This window comes from Anopheles moucheti, chromosome 2, assembly GCF_943734755.1.
Source record: "Anopheles moucheti chromosome 2, idAnoMoucSN_F20_07, whole genome shotgun sequence".
Classification (NCBI taxonomy): Eukaryota; Metazoa; Arthropoda; class Insecta; order Diptera; family Culicidae; genus Anopheles; species Anopheles moucheti.
Window position 1 is genome coordinate 59,161,541 of NC_069140.1, and position 21,557 is coordinate 59,183,097.

Below are 21,557 nucleotides of genomic sequence, written 5' to 3' on the forward strand. Positions count from 1 at the left end.
AACTTTTGACCAAGATATCTCTAGGATTTTGAAATTTTTGCCAGTGCTCAACACGAATTTACCTTTTTTGTAAATTAATTTACATTTTAAAATACGTCAAACAGCCATGAAACAAAACTACTTCAAAAAACGCTTTGAGGATTTGAAGAAAAAACGATTGAGGAGCTGTCTAAACTATTTATATGACTGTCCTTCACCTAATTCATATGTGATTTGCAATTCGGTTATGATTGATCCAACGTGAGCCTCGAATGCGAAACAATTATTTCATTCATTATGAAATATCAGAACGTCACAGGTTGAAAATGTATCTTCTTTATTGCTGCCTACGGAGCTTGTACCACAGTTATAAAATATTTACGTACGATTCGTTCGAATAACCCGGTTTCCAATTTTCAATTACCTTTTCCGCACTCTCTTCGTTCTTGAATAAGGGCAAAAATTTATGCTTTTTAAAGCGATACAAAGCATTCCGAACATTCTTATCCCAGCGCCAAAGCAACACGTGGCGTTCTTGTTGTTTTATGTCGCTAACGGTGCTTGATAAATTTCGAACCACCGTACTATCGACAAACTTCACCCATTCGCCATCGATCAGCACTATCTGCGGTAATGTGCGGTGCACTAATTTAAGTATCTTCTCGCGAAAGTATTCAGCAGACGAGAATGCAAGGTCACTATCAGGTCGAACAATCAATACCGTTGTTTCGTTAATCTGTGGACAGAAGAAAACACATCTTGTAATGGTTGTGGTAATGGTTTGGAACAGTTCAAAACATTGCTTACATTCATAACACGATGAGTGATTCGTGGACGTGACGCTAAATAGAGTGGAAAGCATAGGTTTACAGCTATTCCGACGACGATACCAACTTCCAGACCCAAAAAAAGACATGCTACTACGGTGACAAGAAATGGTACAATATCTATTCGTTTGATACGCCACATTTCCGCTACAGCTCGATACTCAATGATAAATATCATTGCCGCAATAATGACTGCTGCCAGTGTAGTTTTGGGAATGAAGAAAAAATAGTCCGTCAACAGTCCAAGCGCCAGCAATACCAATGCACCTGTAAACACTCCACCAAAAGGCGTTACCACTCCACTGCTGCTGTTGATCGCTGATCTTGCGAATGATGCCGTAGTCGGTATTGAAGAAACAAATGAATTGGCTACATTGCAACATCCAAGCGAAAGCATTTCTTGCGTTGCGTCCACTAATCTTCCGCGTGAGAATGCTTTACCGATTGATACGATCTCCAGTATCGAAATGAGTGGAACAGACACTACAGACGAACCTAGCGTGCGAATCATATCGATGAAGTCGAAATGCTTTCCACCATGGTCCGTTTCAAACGGAGGCAATTCCAGCGATGGTAGTCCAGAAACCACTTTCCCCGTCAGCTTGAACGGATACATTTCCTGTGTGCTACAAACATAAGCTATCAATCCACCACTTAGCACAATCATGGCATTCCTTAACAAACAAAGATATTTCGTGAATATTTTCCATTTTCCGTTACCGCGTCCTTTGATGAGCTGAAAAGAGAAAGTTGACATTAATTTAACAGTTCGTAAGACAACTGCACAAAAGTAAAGCATTGTTTATAGCATACCGTGAGAAGAATGAGAAGAAAAAGCGAACTAAATCCTAATATCGAATCCCAGAGCCGTGTTTCACCAACATTTTCGTACAGATTGATCCAAGTATCCACAAACCCGGACGACTTTCCCGAGGAAGATATTCCCATCAACGACTTTAGCTGACTGCTGATGATGGTAATTGCAGCCGCAGTAATAAATCCTGTGATCACCGGCATTGATATGAACTGTACCACAAATCCGAAATTAAAGCAACCCAGTAGCAGCATGATACAGCCAGATAAGAAAGACAACAAAACGGCCCCAGCTGGACCAAGATCTAACACTGGTTGTTGCACCATCAGAGCCATAACGGCTGTGGGAGCAACGGTGATCTCTTTAACCGATCCTAGAAAGGCATACACGAATGAACCCATAAAGTTGGAATACAATCCATACTGAGGTTCGAGATTGGCCACCGTAGCATAGGCGATGCTTTGCGGAATAGAAGTTAGCCCAACCGTGATGCCGGCAATAGCATCAGAGATTAGACTGTTTAGCCTATATTGTGGCGCCCATTGTAGAACCGGTAAACGACGTATCGCATTTTGTTTTGTCCACAGGTTATCGAACTGGCGTCCGATGAGATGTCGGAAATTCGGAAAATCTTCTCGGTGATCCAGGCTTTCTAGAACGATTAAGCAACAAATTCGATTATAACAATGTTTTCTTTCCATGCTCCACATATCATACTTACCACGTCTTCTAGAATCTGCAGTTGCGTCGTGCTCTTCCATGTTCATCACTTCTTGGTTCATTGCTCTTCAAATCTCGAATGAGGTGTCTTCTCTTTAGCGCAGAACACCAACGACCGGGTTCGTTGTGTTCCCTTCATAATCGTAGAAGCCGCTGGTCGTAAAGCACCGTATCGTCAATTGTTTGCCATTCAGATTGAAGGGAGGAAGTGTGCCCAACCCGTTAAGTAAGTCCGTACCTGAATGCATCATAAAGATATTCTGTTTATAACTAGGAATACGTCGACAATGATGAGACAAAGTTTATTGTATATGGTTATAAAAAGTTTCCAGTTTGGTGACGCTATCTTCGTTCCAATGTTCCATAAGTACTGCCATAGTAGCAAAAACCAAATGTGATTATCACGAAATGGGTCATAATAGATTATGCAGTAAACTGCTGCTAAACGCGTGCCATCACTTGGGTCAAATCGGCTTTTTATTCAACGTACTAATCATTCACAACTGGAAGTGCATGTAGCTTTTAATTGTAACTCACGTTGTGTGCAGGCTCCACACAATTTACAGCACAATATACCCACATCGCAACACAGCAATACTTTGCGGAAATGGAAATAGTTGTGAAGATTAGCGAAAGAAAATGATAACAATTTTTTGTGAAAGCACAATAAACCATTTGTTTGATGTACCTCCGTGCTGTCAAAATCAGCTGACGCACTGCGGGAAACAGAAACTTTTTGTGATTATGGAAAATTGAGCTATGCACAGTGGTCGATTAAGAAAAACAACCATGAAATATTTCATTATTCGCTCTTCATTTTCAAACACAGCAATTTTGAAGCATCATGGAAAAACACATGGGGAAAGAATCTGTTGTTGTACGTGTTTTATGCGGGATTTGTTTTACGAAGGATGTTTGATAAATGTTAAAATTAAAATATTTGAAGTTTGCTTAACAAGTACCTTCATTTTCACGCCCCAATTGATATTTCACTAGCTTGTGTAAAACCGAACCCGGGCCGAGTATTTCACTTGTAGATCTATAATTCTGTGCTAAAAAACGGCGCACGGGCTGATAAAATTTCAACAGCAAAATGTATCCACTGTTGCTACAATTAATCCACGGCAAATTAAATTCAAACAAATTTTACGATCAAAGGACATCTATCAAGTGGTCGAAAAGGACCGGAAAAAATCTTCCATACTCCAAGTTCGGCAATCAATCGAATATGTGTATAAGAAGGTGATTTCGATGTGTACTTCAGTATAAGATCAACAAAGGCTCGATGTGGCCGCTAACGTTCGGATTAGCGTGCTGTGCCGTGGAGATTATGCACATTGCCGCACCAGGTTACACCAATCGGTTCCATGCTTCTTCTCGCCGGACGGCCGTGATAATCATTATGGGTTTTTTGGTGTACGACCAAAAAACGTAAGGTGTACGACCAAATGCCCGAATCGTGCTGGGGGGGGGGGGCATTTCGATGGGGGGCTTCGTGAGGGGTGGTGGTTACTACCATTACTTGTACAAAATAGTGCGCGGATGCCATCGGATAATTCCGGTCGACATTTACGTGCTCGAATGTCCATCAACGGCACCTTGCTGTACGGCATCTTACAGCTGCAGAGGAAGATCAAGCGCATAGAGACGCTACACCTCACTTGCTCAATCCCCGTAACAGACCAGTAAAACCACGTGTTTGATAGGTAAATCTGTCCGCAATAGAACCAGTATAGGGCGTTTTGTTGAATCGTGCATTATTCACTCTGCTATTCACCCCGCATAAGTTGCTAGTATTTTTGAAGGAAATTGTTTATTATTTTTTTTATGCTGGATTTTTTTTCCACAGTTTATGAGCATGGAAGATGGAAAGTAAATTTAACTGTTTATCACAAAGCTAATTATGTCTTTGTTTAGAACAGCCAAGGCGTCGCGGCCAATACACCACCAATAAATTAATCATGGTTAATTAAGTAAATCAATCTTCCCAAATATTTCGTTCAACTAAAGTGCATATTACTCTCGACTATCTAATAAGTATTGTTCATGACTATGTCTTAACAATATTTATATGAATATCGGCATCTTTTTAACAAATCATGCGGACCCTAAAGAGTATAATACCATACCAATTAAACAAAAACGAGCTTACATGGATGGATACATAACAGGTAAAAAATTCGTCTTATCTATGCGAGCTGTCCACTAGCAAGCAGAACAAAACAAGCTATCGTTACTGTCCCTTGCGTCACTAATACAGGCGGGATGTCGCAGTTTAGAATACGGAATTAATCTTCATTTTTTCACTCTTAACCTTCCGAACTGTTTGTTCTACATCGTGCCTTCAAAAGTACTGTCGCGAAGCAAATTTTACGTGATATCACCAGTGATAAGGAAATGAAGTCGCCTTAGATTATAAATATCGCCGGTGTGTGGTGCGCTGCAACATTTTATCTCCAATAATCATACAGGCAACGGATCGTCGCTTCACAACACAACTTCTAGACACACGGGCAAAGTCGTACCTAGCTCAAGTGACCACTGGTTGAAAGTGCTTTCATGTGCAGCAGGTATCATCAATTGCAGGCAGTGTAAAATACAGCAATGGCAGCAGAAAGGGAAAAACCATCATTGAAATCACTACTCAACGAACGAGGTTGGTATTCTTGAGATAAGTTAAGAAGGAGTATCGTGAATAGCAATACAGGTCAACGGTTAAGCAGCTGATGGCACTGAAAGGACGAATTCTTTATGTGTGTTTACTGTTGTGAATGAAGTGTGTGTGAACCTCAAAGACGAATGAATATAATTAATATATATATATATTTATATCTAGTTCGTTCTTCAGTATCAAATCCCTTGATCATAGAAAATTTTAAAGCGCTTATAGAGACAGGTTCTAAGAGCAAAATCATTAATATCTATAATGATTTTGTTACTCTACAAGTCAATCCTAGCGCCCCACAAGCAGTAAACCGTGCTGCCCTTCCTGAGTGCTACAGTTCCATTGTTAGTACGGACTCCTCGTTGCGTGAGGAGATCAAGATCATTCCTCATGATCTTCGCCCGAGGGTTGTGCCGGGCATTTTTGTGAACAAGTACGGCCATATTGACAAAATGAACCAGTATTACACTGATGGGTCATCCTCTGAGGAGGGCACTGGCTTCGGTGTTTTTAGCGAGACCACCGAAGCATTCTTCAAATTGAGGCAGCCATGTTCCGTGTTCACGGCTGAGCTTGCCGCAATTTTTTACGCACTATTGTTAATAGCAGCGAGTCCCCCGGATCAGTACTTCATATTTACAGATAGCCTCAGTGCTATTGAAGCACTGAAAACTCCAAGGGCTGTTAAGAGCCAAGACTATTTCGTAGTTAAAATTGTTGACTTGCTCGGCTCAATGTTTAACAAGGCGTTTAGAATATCGCTAATTTGGGTCCCTTCTCATTCGGAAATACCTGGTAACGAGAAAGCTGACTCACTGGCCAAAACAGGCGCCTCAGAAGGCGTTTTTTACGACAGGCCTATCTCAACCCAAGAATTCCTCCGTTCGCCACAGCAACTTTTCCTGTCAAGATGGCAGAGCATGTGGGAAGCGGACGAATTAGGGCGTTTCCTTTTCTCGATCTCTCCGCAAGTGTCCCTGCGGTCTTGGTTTGGTGGGCTCCCTGTAGATCGTGCTTTCATTCGAATGATGTCCCGACTCATGTCGAACCATTTCGCTTTGGATGGACATCTACAGCGTATTAATCTGGCAACGTCAAAGGTATGTGGCTGCGGTGTAGGATTTCACGATGTGGACCACCTTCTGTGGTCCTGCGTGGAGTTTGAAACCGCCAGACCTTCCTTGTTGGATGCGGCCGGTATAATCGGAAGGCTCCCGGGTACTCCAATACGCGACATTTTGGGGTGTAGGGACCTCAAGTTTATGAGGCTCATTTACAGCTTTGCGCGAGATAACGGACTTATCCTTTGATTCCTATCCTTAATTTCCATTGTTCCCATATCCCTTCGTAGTCCATCTTTTGTTTTTTGTTGTCTTGTGGATAATTGTTTGTGCCACTTTAAGCCGATGAGGAAGCAGTCACCTCCAAGGACAACGCCAAAACCACTGGAAGGGAGGCAGACTTATTGGTGTATACTTGTAGTCCGTCTCTAACCCATCTGCTGTCTTGTTTTGTTCTAGTTCCGTTAAGGGTCGGCCAAAGTCGAACGTAGTAGGTTGTTCCAGTGAAGAGTGGCGCAATCACCCATCAACCACACCACGAACACAGAACCTTTCAACACAGAAACCACTATACATCACAACAACCAAAACAATAGCCCCGGATCTATACCATCACACAAAACAATAGGACAACAGACGTATCACATACAACAACGATAGACAAACGACAAACAACATCGAAATACACCAACTACCAACACAACCGAGCATGCCCGGGATAAGGTAAATCGCAAGGAGGAAATGCCTTGTGACAAAAAATTGTTATTTTCACTCAACACAAGCGGTGTTGAAAATACGGCATTGCCGTCATAATGGAATTTAAATAAATAAAAATATTTATATGCTGGGGGTAAACCCATAGAAAATTATCGTCTGAACCACAGTGCAACACTTGATTGAATCTCGAGCGCATACGACTCGTACATGCTCGCAGGAACAATTCTACAAGAGTTTTTTTGTTCAATTTGGTAATTACACCCAGTGATGTAGTAATAGCGACGAAACGTTTTCACTCAACAAAACTATTGCCAAAATCTATTTGATTCGTTCTCCTTTATGCATGACGAATCCTTCTTTTGCAACGACCATACGCACAAAGATGTTGATGTGTTATGTTTAATATGCTACTTGTATAGTTAATTTATCTAAACGCTATGACGTAATTCAAACGTGAGCACAGTCATGACATACAAGAAAAATTTGTTTAATAACATCTGAGAAGCAGCAAACATAGGCATGACGCCCTGTATTGGGTGAGTTTCAGTTAGACCCCAAATTTGCAAACTAGATAAGGTTGGCCAATACTCATGCGTTGGAAGTACGTAGCATAATAGTGTATAATAAATACTTCTATTTAAGGTACTACATTTAGAAGCATGATAGTGAATATAAAAAAAAAAGATAAAAGAATCACACGATGTGGGTCTATAAATAAATGCGCGTAGGTTATTTTTGCACATAACCACAGACCTTGTTTATCAACGTTGATATTATGATAAACGAGAAGCTCCTTCCTGTGCTTTAGTCTCGGAATGTGCTTTTTTTCATTTTTGGACGTCACATTTAGTAACAGCTTCCACAAACAGACATCATTCCATTTTTCATGACACTTCATACACCTTCCGTATCTTGTTCCTGTAGCTTATTCTATCTCGCATTCTTCATGCACAAAGGTTTTAATCTTTTCTCACAGCACTTGGATGTTAATGCTACCGTACCGTGTAATTGATGGCACTTGTTGAACAGCTATCGTTAATTTATTCAATGCAACGTAGCTATGATGAAACGTGGCCGCTTGTTTTCTGCGCACTTTTGGTACACTTTGGGTAGTTTGAAAACAGGTTTGGATTTAATGAAAAAAATTCCATTCAAAACACATCCAGAAATTGGTTCAACACATGCAACAGAAACACCTTGCTTAACTCGTCGATTGCACTTGTTAGACTGAAAGCCGGCCGTAGTAATACGGTACGACGTGACGGCAAATTTGAACGGACGGAATCGTCTAATGGTATTCCCATTACTACGTTACGGGCATTTTACCGGTTGTAAGGCCACAAAACACCATCGTCAGTTCGTAGCGTCATGCTACTACTGATCGCACTATCAGCAGTCGGGTTTTCTAGACAAACACAACACTGTTCAAAAGAGTGCTTTATCAAAAATCGGTAGACGTGTGAAACGTTCAGACCAAAGATCAAACAAACCTAGGTTCGTTCTATGCTGCTTGTCAAGGAACTCACAGTATCAAGATTGCGTAGGATTTTTCTTGTCGATCGCTGATAGACTGGTTAGAAATTCAACTCAATTCGTTGATACGATCGAGTTATCCATACGGTCCTTGGAACACGTGTGTCAAAAATTGTATTAATAGCTGTGAGTTTATTGTGCTTTTTTAGCCAACCCCAACACAGCGCTCCATGCAGCGTTTACTAAACAAATTCATTACACAAACAGAATACTATTGACTCATTAGCATTCATACCATCAGCGAGCTTTAACAATAATCTTTGAGCGAATAAGGAGGCAAACCGAAAAGTATATCACCCTACTGCTTGAAAAGCTTGATCAGTTTTGATGCACATGGGGTAGATAAACGGTTGAATAATTTTTTAGCGATCTAAACACATTTGTAGATGAGAAAATTTTTAAGTAAAATAGCTTAATAGCGAACAGTAGTTCACACGTAATTTTTCATGCCAACCCCAAGTCCCAAGATACGTTTGTTGTTCCCCCGTTCGTGCGATGTGCGGAAGTGTTTGGCGCCCATGCTCATCCGATCGATTCCGGGAATGACGGCAGCTAATATAACGGAGCTCGATCGGTACAACCGTCGTTCAGTAAAGCGCGGCTACGTTTATCAGACAGCCGCCGTCGAGAACAGCAGATCCGGGGGATTTTTATTTTGCAAATGAGCAGTGAATTATACGTTCCGTTGAAGCTCCATTGTCCAAGCGTTGTTTTTGGCGTGTGAAAGTGGTTTCCCAGCACGTGACATCGAACGTGTAACGTGACAGTGTTGTGGAGTGTCTGTTCTGTCTGCTATGAATTATAATACCATCATGGTAATCTATTGAACGGCGCTAGAAAAATGTTCATCATTGTTGTATAGATGAAAAAGAAACAGTTGCTTCAGTTGCATACAGCATTTGGCAAGTAAAGACATTGTCGCTAGAAACGCGTAGGGCCAGTTTTGCGATAGGCGCGCTCGTGTGTGTGTGATTACAGTGCAGCACAGTAGAACAAACAGCGGGAGTGATGTTTGACAGTGAGCCGAAACCCCAAACGGAAGTGTGTTGCATGACGATATCGGAGCTGATAGAACATAAACAAAGGCAACGGAATGGTACGTTTTGCGGTATGGCACTGACGAACGTGATACGCATCGGAATCGATGCACGGGCATCAACGTGCGGGTTGCTGTCTGAACTAACAGAATTCACACGGTTCAATGTGCGACATTGGCATTGATAAGGGCAGCTGTACTATGCTTTGTTTTACTACTTTCCATTTTGTGTTGCGTGTAATTTCTCACCAGACAATGCTGATGCGGAAGACGACTGTAGGGAAAAGTTCCCTCCGGTGGGCCCAATGCTGTCATCGAAATTGGGAGGCTTTTGCAATCGAAAGTTTCTACTGAAACGACTACCGATACTGCAATGGTTACCGGAATACGAAGCCAACTTCCTGCTCGAAGACATCGTGGCTGGACTTTCCGTTGGTCTGACCGTGATACCGCAAGGAATCGCTTTCGCCGTAATGGCCAACCTGGAACCACAGTATGGGTTGTATTCGGCGTTCATGGGATGCTTCGTGTATTGTGTGTTTGGAAGTTGCAAGGATCTTACGATCGGACCAACGGCTATTATGGCACTAATGGTACAGGTGTACGTTGGCAGTCTCGGAGCAGATTTTGCCATTTTGCTGACATTTTTGAGCGGTTGTATTATCCTGATGTTTGGTTTGTTAAACTTAGGTAAGCCTGGCCGACACATGTTTGAAGTTTGGTGGATTAATCGATCTTTTATCGTACAGGATTTTTGGTGCAATTTATATCGATGCCTGTGACAGCCGGTTTTACGTCTGCAGCCGCCATCACGATCGCAAGTGGACAGGTCAAATCTCTGCTGGGACTGCCGGGGCGTTCGAACGAGTTTGTGCATTCATGGATCAACGTGTATCAACACATCGGAGAAACAAGGCTGTTTGATGCGGTACTGGGCGTAGTAACAATTGTTATGCTTCTGGTACTGCGAAGCTTCAGAGGCAAATGGTCCGCGGTGGGGAAATATCTTGCCTTGGCACGGAATGCAGTCGTCGTTATTGGAGGCGCCATATTGGCCTATTACCTCTCCACCGTGGGAAGCAATCCTTTCTCCTTGACAGGTGCGTTTTTCACCACGCTATCAGTATCACGTAGCCGAAAGTGCAAATGCACACCTTATCATTGCAGGGGCAGTAACACCGGGTCTTCCACCAGTTGCGCTTCCACCGTTCACAACCGTGCTTAACAATCAAACGATCGGATTTAGTGAAATGACGTCAAAGCTTGGTTCGTCGATTATAGCGCTTCCATTGATTGCCATCCTAGAGACGATTGCCATCGTGAAAGCTTTCTCAAAGGGCAAATCCATCGATGCTACGCAAGAACTAGTGGCCCTGGGAATGTGCAACATCTTCGGCTCGCTCGTATCATCCATGCCGATTACCGGATCATTTACAAGATCGGCAGTGAATAATAACAGTGGTGTGCGCTCACCGCTGGGTGGTATTGCGACCGGTATATTGGTGCTGCTGTCACTGGGGCTTTTGACGGATACGTTCTACTTCATTCCCAAATCCGTTCTGGCGGGAGTAATGATAGCGGCAATGTTTTTCATGATCGAGTTTCATGCCGCCGTTGAAATATGGCGAACGAAAAAGGTCGACATCATACCGTTCATTGTGACTTTGGTGTCGTGTCTACTGCTTGGTTTGGAGTATGGAATGGTGATCGGTATCGTGTTGAACATTTGTTTCGTTCTGTACATGACATCACGGCCAAAAATTGATCAGGCGCTTCTTCGCACGCGGTCCGGCATCGAGGCCATGGTCGTGAAACCGGACCAGAGTCTTATCTACTCCTCTATCGAGTACCTGAAGCATGCAGTTGTGAAAATGACGGATAAGACTCAAGTGGCAACCGTGATAATCGACGGTAGCAATGTCAGCTATGTCGATAGTACTGCCGCCAAAATATTTTCAAGTATCATCGAAGAATTGAGCATGCGAGGGCGCACGGTGTTGCTGTGGAATTGGAATCGCTCGGTGAGGTGTACCTTGATACGGTTGGACAAGGAACAATTTTATCCACTATTTAAACAAGGCGGTCTAGAGCAATTAGACAAAGAGGTCTGCTGCGAAAGTGTACCCTAGTCGGAAAAGATCTACCTAGTTTTTAAGGACAACTCCAAAGATGTAGATAGAAAACTAAAACAATAAATGATCTGCTTGTTGTAGAATTGTTGAGTTAATTGATGAATGATGATTTGTTCTTAAGAATTTGAAAAATTAAATAAGAAAAGTGTTGGTAAAATATCACAACTGAGCTGCGTAATGCATTCAAACCGAACCGAGGTACAGCCATCGGTATACGACCGCATCGTGATACAAATTTGATAGTCAATTAAAGCTTATCTGCAACCAAGCCAATGCACCGAGAAGCTATCTTAGTATCGTACCTGCTTGTAACTAGGTTAATCAGCATGGTCGTTGAACAGATGTCCTTCTCAAGTGTGTCATTGGTCATACAGTAATTGATAAGCCTCTGTGCGGTGGCTTTAAGTTTGTGTACTTATATATAAAAATGACTGAGGACGATTGTCGTTATTTTCAGTGTAAACATTAGAGCTTGATTCATGTCTTGAGAAACAGAAGAACTGTTACTATAAATGTTCCTCACGAAACTGTTCAATAAGTTAGTGGAACATCGTGTGCTATTCATACTTTCTAGAGTGCGTCGCATAGTAGGCGGTTTCATGTGATTGCTATGCACAGTGTTTCTGAATATTTGTACAAGGTGTCACAATATTGCACCCCTAACACTTTGTTTATTTCGTGTGAGTAGAAATCAGTGCGGTGCAATAGTCTCGGACGTGGTGTAACCGGTGATTGTGGTTAATGAAATGAAGAATCTGATGTAGCCATTAACAAAACAGCTGCGCTTTAAAATAAAATTGCTCAACTGCCATCACTCTGCAACATGCAACAAGAACGCAAAATAAACGGTATGAACATTTCCTACTCATTTCCATGTGGTATGTGCGTAAAGGGTATACAATACATCTGTACAATTTGTCGATTTTACAGATGAAGATATTAGTGAACATTTTCCGCAGCTCAGCGAGTTTGTGTCAACATGTGTCCATGGAGTTTGTACACGCAAACAATTATTCAAACGCATCCCCGTCCTGCAATGGTTACCTTCCTACAAGGTTGAATACCTGTTAGATGACATCGTGGCCGGCCTTTCGGTCGCACTCACGGTTATACCTCAAGGCATCGCTTACGCTGCTATTGCAAATCTGGAACCACAGTACGGGCTATACTCGGCATTTATGGGATGTTTCGTCTACTTCCTGTTGGGAAGCTGCAAAGATGTGACCATTGGACCAACCGCAATAATGTCGCTCATGGTTCAAGCACACGTAGGAAACAAGGGAGTGGAGTTCGTCATACTGTCCGCATTCGTCACGGGTTGCATGATTCTTTTGCTCGGTATACTTAACCTCGGATTTTTGGTACAGTTCATATCGTATCCTGTGACGGCTGGATTTACATCAGCAGCAGCGATAACGATTGCGACCGGACAGATGAAATCACTGCTTGGGATTCCGGGACAATCGAACGAATTTCTAGACTCCTGGATAAACGTGTTCGAACACATACAGGATATCCGATTGTGGGATAGCGTGCTTGGTGTGTCGACCATCATTATTCTGGTGATCTTAATGCAGATGAAGAACATCGCGGGAAACAAATGTTGCCGCATCGTTGGAAAGTACATCACCCTATCAAGGAATGCGATTGCCGTGATAAGTGGATCTTTGCTGGCTTATGTATTGAGTGACGTTGGAAACGTGCAGCCCTTTCTACTCACTGGAAATGTGACTCCCGGATTACCACCTTTTCGACTTCCCCCTTTCACCACCAGCTTGGACGGCCAGTCGTACAGTTTTACGGAAATGATTGCTGAACTCGGTACTTCCCTCATAACGCTACCGCTAATTGCCATTCTGGAATCAGTTGCAATTGCAAAGGCGTTTTCTAAGGGCAAGCCCATCGATGCAACGCAAGAGATGATTGCACTCGGCATAAGTAACATTGCCGGTTCATTCGTGTCGTCAATGCCAGTCACAGGATCGTTCACAAGATCGGCAGTGAACAATAACAGCGGTGTCCGGACACAATTGGGCGGCATAACTACAGGTGCGGTGGTTTTGCTGGCCCTTGGATTGCTTGCCGAATCGTTCTACTACATCCCCAAAGCTACACTAGCAGGCGTCATCATAGCGGCCATGCTCTTCATGATAGAGTTTCATGCGGCTGTCGAAATTTGGCGTACGAAACGAGTCGATATCATACCTATGATAAGTACGCTGCTGGCCTGTCTACTACTAGGGCTAGAGTATGGTATGCTTGTCGGTGTTGGGATTAACGTATGTTTCGTTCTGCATCAAATTTCACGCCCGATAGTAGCGCCTGTACGGTTGACAATTGATGGGCGCGATGTTCTGATACTTCAACCCGATCAAAGTTTAGTTTATTCGTCGGCCGAATATCTCAAGTACCTTGCTCTGAAGCAGGCAAACAAACACCCAGATGCAATAATTGTTCTAGACGGAACGCATATCAGTTCGGTGGATACGACGGTAGCGAAGGTGCTTGTCAGTATGACTCAGGATGTGGAACATTCGAACCGTAGAATAGTGTACTGGAAGTGGAATCGTCCGGCACAGTGCACGCTGCTCAGAATGGAAAGAACACTATTTCAAAATTTGTTTAGAAATGACGAAAAATTACCCAAAGTAATTGAAGAAGGATTCCCAAAACAACAAACTACGGTTGAAGTGTAGGAATGGCAAAATGCGCCAAAGTTATTCCAGTTATGCGTTTAGAGCAAGCGGTTAGCTTCGTTTGAGAAATGATGGAATTAAAATTGTAAATTTTTCACACCTACTTTGTATTAAATTTAAACATTTTTACATGATCAATGAGAAATTTTATATTTTACTAAAGTAAGTGCTTAAATTTACTTAAAGCAATATAAATTGGCTGGCCCTTCTTGGCCGTTTGAAATTTTGTTTCATTCCACTGTGATTCATGCATATGCGTGAAAACAGTCTTCTCTTTTTAGCGATAATATGCGTAAGAGTAACGGGCAAGAAAGAGAAAACTGATCACACCATACGAAAGAGAGAACACTCTACCGAACAGAAAGGAAAAGTTAGCCGAGACAAGGGCGTCAAACATGCTAAAGCTTGAAACAATTTCTTTTTTAAATTATAAACATTTATATTAATTCACTATAGTATAAAACCACTTACTCACCCATTACGTTACATAGTACTACATCATTTGACGTTGTTAAAGCATCTTCCGAGTCCGATAAAAATGATCGTGGTACAGGTGAAGATCGTCTAGCAAAGCGAATCAACAACGTTTGAAACATTTGTGTTGGATTAGTTCTTCTTGCTTGTACAGTATTAGTACAGAAATGATTTGATTTACACTTTGATTTCATTCGGTAACGATCTGCCATGCTCGAAATGTTGTTCAATTTCGTGCCCGAACTAGTGGAACTGGAGCGCCACGTAGTCACTGTGCCGGAAGGCCTTCACGACGCAGCGTGATGTGCGCGCGCGAGGTCGTAAAAATTGTGATATTTCAATAATATTGTTCGCCCGGGTAATAAACTATGTGAAACAACAATAAACCCCCCCATTCGTCCCGCAGCATTCCTTAGCACGCACAGCAAGATCGGCTCGGAAACGCCGATGGCAGTGAAACAAGGAAGCATGGGACGCATCCTACTGACAGTGTGTGGGCGAGGTGAAGCAACGATCATCAGGCAACGATAGCAGCCATTATCATGATGGAGGTGTGGGGATCTTGCTCCACGGTGTGTGAAAGCATCGATGTGCTGGGTTGCAGAGAAGTGTATAAGTAAGTAAGAATTTGGCTAGAAAAAGTGAACGAGAAACCACGAGAAGATCGAGGCGTCCAGTGGCGTAGACTTTTCGATTAACATGTTTATAGAGTATGTCATAAAATGGATCATAGGTTTATGTGTTTCTAAACTCACACAATGGCAGAGCTGGAGGTGCCACAGTGTTGTAGACACGAAGGATGTATATGAAACAAACAGATGAGAAATAAGAAGACATAGAGGAAACGGACACTCAGAGTCGCAGGCAAGCAAGCCAGCCTCGATTGTTCGCAGGTCTGTTCGCATACGGTCATGGCTTGCGTACGGAGTTGTTCGCTAAACGTCTGTTAGTAGAAGGAGTGAGAAAAATAAATAAAACCAAAGTAGAAATAAAGACAAACATAGGGTGTACAATTTCACATTCGGCTAAAAGGCGGCCAACACCCGATTGCAATATCACCAGTACCACGATATTTTTTTATCACCGATTCGATCAAACTTTAGCTCGCTCGTGCTTTGAGGTGTTCAATGGCATTTGGTAATATAGTGCAAATTTCTTTAGCGAATCTAGCAACTCTTTCCATCGAAGTGACGAATTGTACCAAAAAGAAGCATGCTACTGATTTATGAGTTTCACAGCAGTAAACACCAGAGATCAGACAGTGTGAAACGAAAGAAAGTGTGGGTCTGTGTTTAAAACAGTTTTCGTGTTACATCCACATGTAATTAAATTTTCACTAACCAGTAACTCAATGTGTACTTGCCTTGTTTCAAAGGTTAACACAATCCTTTTACCTGTTGTTTTTGAATACATAAGTACAAATCAATACAGAATGTATCATATATTCGACATTCGCCGCTGTTATTGTTCCCAACAGGACAATCATGATCAGATGGTCAAATATTATACTTTGGGATTGGTAATATAATTGATTCAGTTCCCTTTAATCGATGCTCGCGTAGAAAGATTTACAATTATGAACGGTACAGCTGTGGTCGATAAAGTCGGTGAGACTAATTTCTCAATTTTAATTTAATAACTTAATAATCCACAAGTTGCCATAACGCGCAACACGATCAAGCTGCTTCAATCTGTGGAGTGTTGTGTACTCCGATATTTGGAGCCCTTTGGAAACAACGTGAAAGTCGCTTCACGAAGGTAACGAACAATGAAAATCGAAGCGATTATGATTCTTGACGGGCTCACTAACAATTGACCGAATGAACAGGTACGGAAGTACCGGGAATCGGAAGGTTTGGCAAACACGCGGCGAGAAAGAAACCCAGCCGGAACCTGAACCTGCGATCAGTGGAACAAACTTGGGGCTGTCTTTTCTCCCTCTATCTGGAACATTTCAGCCATCTGCAAAAGCATCCACCACTCAGCTGCCCGCTCGGGGCCAACAGTATTGAAAATTAGATTCTGTTTTTATCTTCATCATCGAAGCTCGAGGTTCGCTTCAAAATGTAAAGGATGTTCCATTCGTATACGGTTCGACCAACCTTTCTTTTTAGCACTGATGAATACAACCTGTCTGGGAAGGCGCGCGCATCGTTCGGGCGTGTTTGGGTCTGGATCGAATTGAATTGATTATTTCCCGATGAGTCGATGATCGAGAGAGAGAATGAGAACTGTTATTAACTGGTCGTTTTTCGTTGTTTGATGTTAGTGTTGTTCTTGCCTTTTGTAGTTGGTATTATTTTTTCGCATCGAACTCCAGCCACTGCTAGAGGAAAATGTCCCGTATTGCTTCGGGGCTTTTTCAATCAACGATCATCTGTTTCATTGCCTCGTTGTGTGTAACATTGTAGTTGCATACAAGCATTACCTTATCTAATAGAATAGAAGCTTCAGTTAAACCTTTTCTATATAGAGCCATTTGTATGTAAAACCCATAATTCGAATGGAAGTTAGCAGCATATTTGCGATCATTTCCAAATGTTGAAGCTTCCCAACGCTTTACCATCCGTCATCGTACTCCTGACCACCTAAATTGTACGTAGAAGGCGATCTTTCACTCTCGCTGACTAGTTTCGAACAGTTCGTTTCTTTTTACCTATACTATCGGTAGCCGCCTCGGTAACTTCTCCGCTGCCATCGAGTGGTTCCTTCGTATTGAAATTTAACAAATCGTTTAATTTATGCTGAGACATGCTTCAAAATATTTCCCCACCATTTATGCGCACGATCGAAAGGTGTGGAGGTTGCGTTGGGAAATGCTAGCTCAATCATCAGCGTTACGTTCCACAGAACGACATGTCGGGGGAGAGTAGTCGAGCTGATGTGTAAGTCAGACAGAGTGAGTGAGTCGGTAAGAGAGCGAGAGAGCGAGAAAACACGGAGAGGCAACAAGATTTGTGAAAAATGACTTAATTTGTACCGCTAACTCGAGAGCCACTAGAAGTAGTAAAGATTGCGCGTGTGTGTAGCTGCATTTTCAATTATCCATTCGGTTGAATGGTACGGACGGGTATGAATCAATCTACCCTGTATGCGTGCTGTTTACGTTCGTTTTGGTGGTGAAGTTTTGTCTATCGATTAGTTTGAAGATAGCCACACAAATGTTTCAATCAATCCCGTCCTGAGATGTAGTAACGGCCCATGTATCTCACACACCCCCGATGGAGGGTTTGTCTTTTCGTACTGATCAACTCCAACGATCCGATCGTGGCCGATGTTCACAATGAATCACTCACATCGTTGATCGTTTCTCTACCAACTTTTGTTTCTTTTTATCACTCTTTGCGATGTGTCATAAATTAACAGCTTTAAAAAAAAACCTGTCTGAAATTTCTCGCAACATTCAAAAATGTGCTTTGGTCGTGCGTTTTGATTGTGTTCTATTGCAGCACAAGCAGACAGTTTTATTTGTTTGCTACTCTTCATCCTTTTGTTTTTCTCTTTACCTACTTTTAATTTTATCCACAAGACATACGTAGGTAAGCTTCTCTGCTGGGACAAGGGAGAAGTTCTTTGCTTTCCCACTTACGCCATTCAAGTAGCTATTCAAGAGGAGGAAAGTAATCGTTTCACTAATTATCGCCAGTCTCGGTGAAGAATTTCCTCCTTGGACGCTTCAATGCTCTATACCGCAATGGTATTGGACGAGCATCATCCACATCATCCTCATCGTCATCATCATCTGCATCAAAGTCAGAACGGATGTGTTCGGGCACACTATCCTGGGTACTTGTACGTACTTGTGTGATGTTGTAGTTGACGATCAGAACCGCTGTTTTAGATTCGCTTCTCGCACGATCTTTGGTTTTTTGAAGCAGCAATCTTTAAGATTTATGACAATCTTTCCGAGCCGTGGTGCTGCGACTGGTTGGCTGCCCGCTGCACAGGTATTTTGGTGCGGAGATGCTCGATCGTCCAACGCTTTGTATTACCAGCTAACACTACATTCTGTTGCATGTTAGGCGTGCTGGTATGGGCTTTGCTTTCAGTATAAGTATTTCGGATTTCTTTCTCCTACGAGAGGTTTCTTTTGTTGGCTACCTTCATAGAGCTATATTCAGGTTCACAGTTTACACAGTTTTTTTTATATTCGTGCCCTTGATTCCAACTCGAGTCTGTTGCTGTTGAAGTTTGTCAGCACTTGCCTACGTTCGAATACGTACTGCGTATTTTTTCCGCCCATTGTGAAGAGGGTAATTTTTGAACGCCTTGTTTTGATTTCATGATACTTGCCTACACCTATGTACACACACACACATTCTGTTGCTGGTGGTGGTGCACTACGTTAACGTCAAGCCAAAAATTATATCGTTGTCATACATATGGCGCGAATAGTAAGGATAACGTGTACCTCGGATAGATATGTCCGAAAATATTCCGAGACTATTGCTGTCTACTTCATTGCTGCAATGTGTCCGAGATCGAGCTTGAATGACCAGCGGAAACCGGCCTGCTCGCCGAAGATACTTTACAGGTCAATTCTTCGGGTTTCGGAGTGGTTTCGTGAGGGGTCACTCAAGTGCTATCCTCACTTATGACCTCTTGAAAAAGTCTTCGAAGGCGAGAACTATGTGTTTATAAAAGTTATGATAATTACGGCTAGTGATTAAGAAACAGGCCTTTTAAACATTTCCATCCACTGTTGTTATTATTTAACGTTTATGTTTCGCCTCTTTTTTGTAAGCACTTATTTTTTGTTACTATTGTTAAGTTATTTGATCATTTGTGAACTAATGTGAAATGCGAAATATTTTTTCACATTGACTTTCATAAATACTCTAAATATAGTTAGAAAAAATGGTAGGTGAAATTGATTTAAATAATGTCATGTTTGATGATTTAATTGAAGTTTAGTATTATTGCATCAGTATAAACTTTTCGCATTTGAAGGAAAATATCAAATACTGACTAATAATAAAGAATGCAGCTAGTAAGTCTATAATGTTAATTTGTTAGAGCAGGTTGTTAACACCCATAAGAAAAACTTAAGAATGTAGTTCAGCTGAATGCTGATTCGTAATATCCTCTGAACGCCTTTCACTTTAATAGTGTACAGACACATCGGTTCAATCAAGGCCGTTAGGGTTGTTCATGATCCGTCGACCGATGCTCCCGATCATTGTCTATTTATGCTGCCCGTCTTGTGGTCATAAAATATCGTCTTTATACCTCATTTTTCCAGTTTGTTCTATAGCTATGGGATAGCTACAGAATTTTGTCATAAAAAATGTCCATGTTTCCATGAATATTTATGCTTTTACTCACACTCACCACAACCGTTTCCGACTGCGGTATAGAAATACATACATATATATCCAACGGTTTAGATCGTCCAGGTACAGGTTGAAGGTGATGATTAACCAGATTAATTTTTCAACCTGACAGCCCCAAACTCCGTGTCGATAATCGATGGGAACCGAAAGAAAGCTTAACTAGACAAACTGAAGTCATTCAATACAGTCGACGCCCAAGGCGGGCGAGAAAACATTTCGGATAGGTTGAGTTAGGGTTTCCAATTGGATCATAACGAACCAACTGCATATGTTCGCTGCTTTTCGACGGTATCCGCCGCCGATAGTGATCCTCTTCGCACTGCCACATTTTTAACACTTTTACTACCTGAGCAAGGCTCTCCATGGCAATAGAAAAGGAAATAAATTTCAACGATTAGTGTTATTATATTATTTTCGGGTTGATTCTCTGATCCACCCTGAAAGAAAGCTCTCACACTGTTTTCAGTTGTTTATGGATGCTACACCACTGCGCAAATTAGTCATTCTTTAATTCTTCACATATACCTAGTTCGCATAAAGTAAAACTGTACAAACTTTATTAGCCTATACTATATTCCAAACTATGCCCTGCTGTATGTCTCTGCGAATGGATGTCACCAAATGATTATTTTCACAGGACAGCACAAGCACCAAAACTGATGCGACCCTTTTCTATTGCTCAATACTGGCAGTTGGAATGCTACTTCTGCTGGAATGTTCTGCTTCTAAAAACTCAAGGGTTCACCCAATACGGAACCGAATAGGCAGGGAGATGAGCGTGGGAATATTTTTTTATTTAATGTTGGTAAAAAAGAATTTTAATAAAAAATCAATCATCTAAAAACGGTATACAATAAACAAAATTAAAATAAAACAATTAACAAAGCGATTTCAGCGTTATGCAATGAATTTCATTATTGAAAACAATCACTAAACAAACTGTGTTTTAACTTTTAGCAAAGTATTTTCCTACAACCTAAGTTACCATACGATTCCAGATTGAATTTATCACCTGGTTTGCTATGTTTCGTTTATTAATTTGGTGCCAAATAGCAATTTTTGATTTCTATTATATCATTTGATTCGATTCCATCCGTATCTTAACCAGCCAGAGACTTGCTAAAACCGCAATAATACTACTGCAACTGTTCACATGACACTGGGTGATGACAGTTTTATCTAGAGACAGTCATCGCGTGTAGTGTCCGGGCAGCGATTTCGTTTTCTTTGGGTGGTCACGCTTGAGTAGCAGTTACTTCTTCAATTCACCCTGTCGGTATTTCGTAAAATGAAAAAAAAAAGTATATGTATCGATAATCTGTATGGTCAGGGTCTATCAAAGCCGGCAGAAAACCGACGATACGTTCGTCCAACTCCAAAAGGCAACCTACACATCTCTGCGCTTGTGTGAGCGCGTGTATTCACATAACTCTTTTTCTCTGTCCACACTGTGCTTCGCTCAGTGACGCGCGAGGAGGCTTTTGCTATTTCACTAATTAAGACATTATATTCGAGAATATTATTTCTCGAAACACAATTCCTCCCCGGCACACTCCTGCCGCTATTCAAG

At 41.8% G+C, this 21,557-nt stretch overlaps 3 protein-coding genes and 1 pseudogene across 4 annotated transcripts; 3 read left to right on the plus strand and 1 right to left on the minus strand.

The window, feature by feature from the left end:
• Nucleotides 1-306: 306 nt before the first annotated feature.
• Nucleotides 307-7,892, minus strand: LOC128310525 (sodium-independent sulfate anion transporter-like). 2 transcript variants are annotated; one of them, XM_053047183.1, is made up of 5 exons: nt 7,785-7,892; nt 2,342-2,578; nt 1,620-2,272; nt 787-1,542; nt 307-715 (listed from the first exon to the last, which is right to left on the minus strand). In XM_053047183.1, exons 2-5 carry the CDS (start codon nt 2,400-2,402, stop codon nt 347-349), a joined length of 1,839 nt encoding a protein of 612 aa, XP_052903143.1. In that variant the 5' UTR covers nt 2,403-2,578; nt 7,785-7,892; the 3' UTR covers nt 307-346. The 2 variants fall into 2 exon arrangements, with proteins under 2 accessions (XP_052903143.1, XP_052903144.1); XM_053047184.1 differs by lacking the exon at nt 7,785-7,892 and adding an exon at nt 2,878-2,972.
• Nucleotides 3,197-4,029, plus strand: LOC128310844 (NADH-quinone oxidoreductase subunit B-like; annotated as a pseudogene).
• Nucleotides 7,893-8,991: 1,099 nt separating the features above from the next.
• Nucleotides 8,992-11,510, plus strand: LOC128297473 (sodium-independent sulfate anion transporter-like). Its single transcript, XM_053033117.1, has 4 exons — nt 8,992-9,412; nt 9,605-10,042; nt 10,102-10,452; nt 10,520-11,510. The coding sequence occupies exons 1-4, from the start codon at nt 9,325-9,327 to the stop codon at nt 11,479-11,481; spliced, it is 1,839 nt and encodes a 612-aa protein (XP_052889077.1). The 5' UTR covers nt 8,992-9,324; the 3' UTR covers nt 11,482-11,510.
• Nucleotides 11,511-12,307: 797 nt separating this feature from the next.
• Nucleotides 12,308-14,180, plus strand: LOC128298621 (sodium-independent sulfate anion transporter-like). Its single transcript, XM_053034392.1, has 2 exons — nt 12,308-12,332; nt 12,415-14,180. The coding sequence occupies exons 1-2, from the start codon at nt 12,308-12,310 to the stop codon at nt 14,178-14,180; spliced, it is 1,791 nt and encodes a 596-aa protein (XP_052890352.1).
• The last annotated feature ends 7,377 nt before the right edge of the window (nt 14,181-21,557 follow it).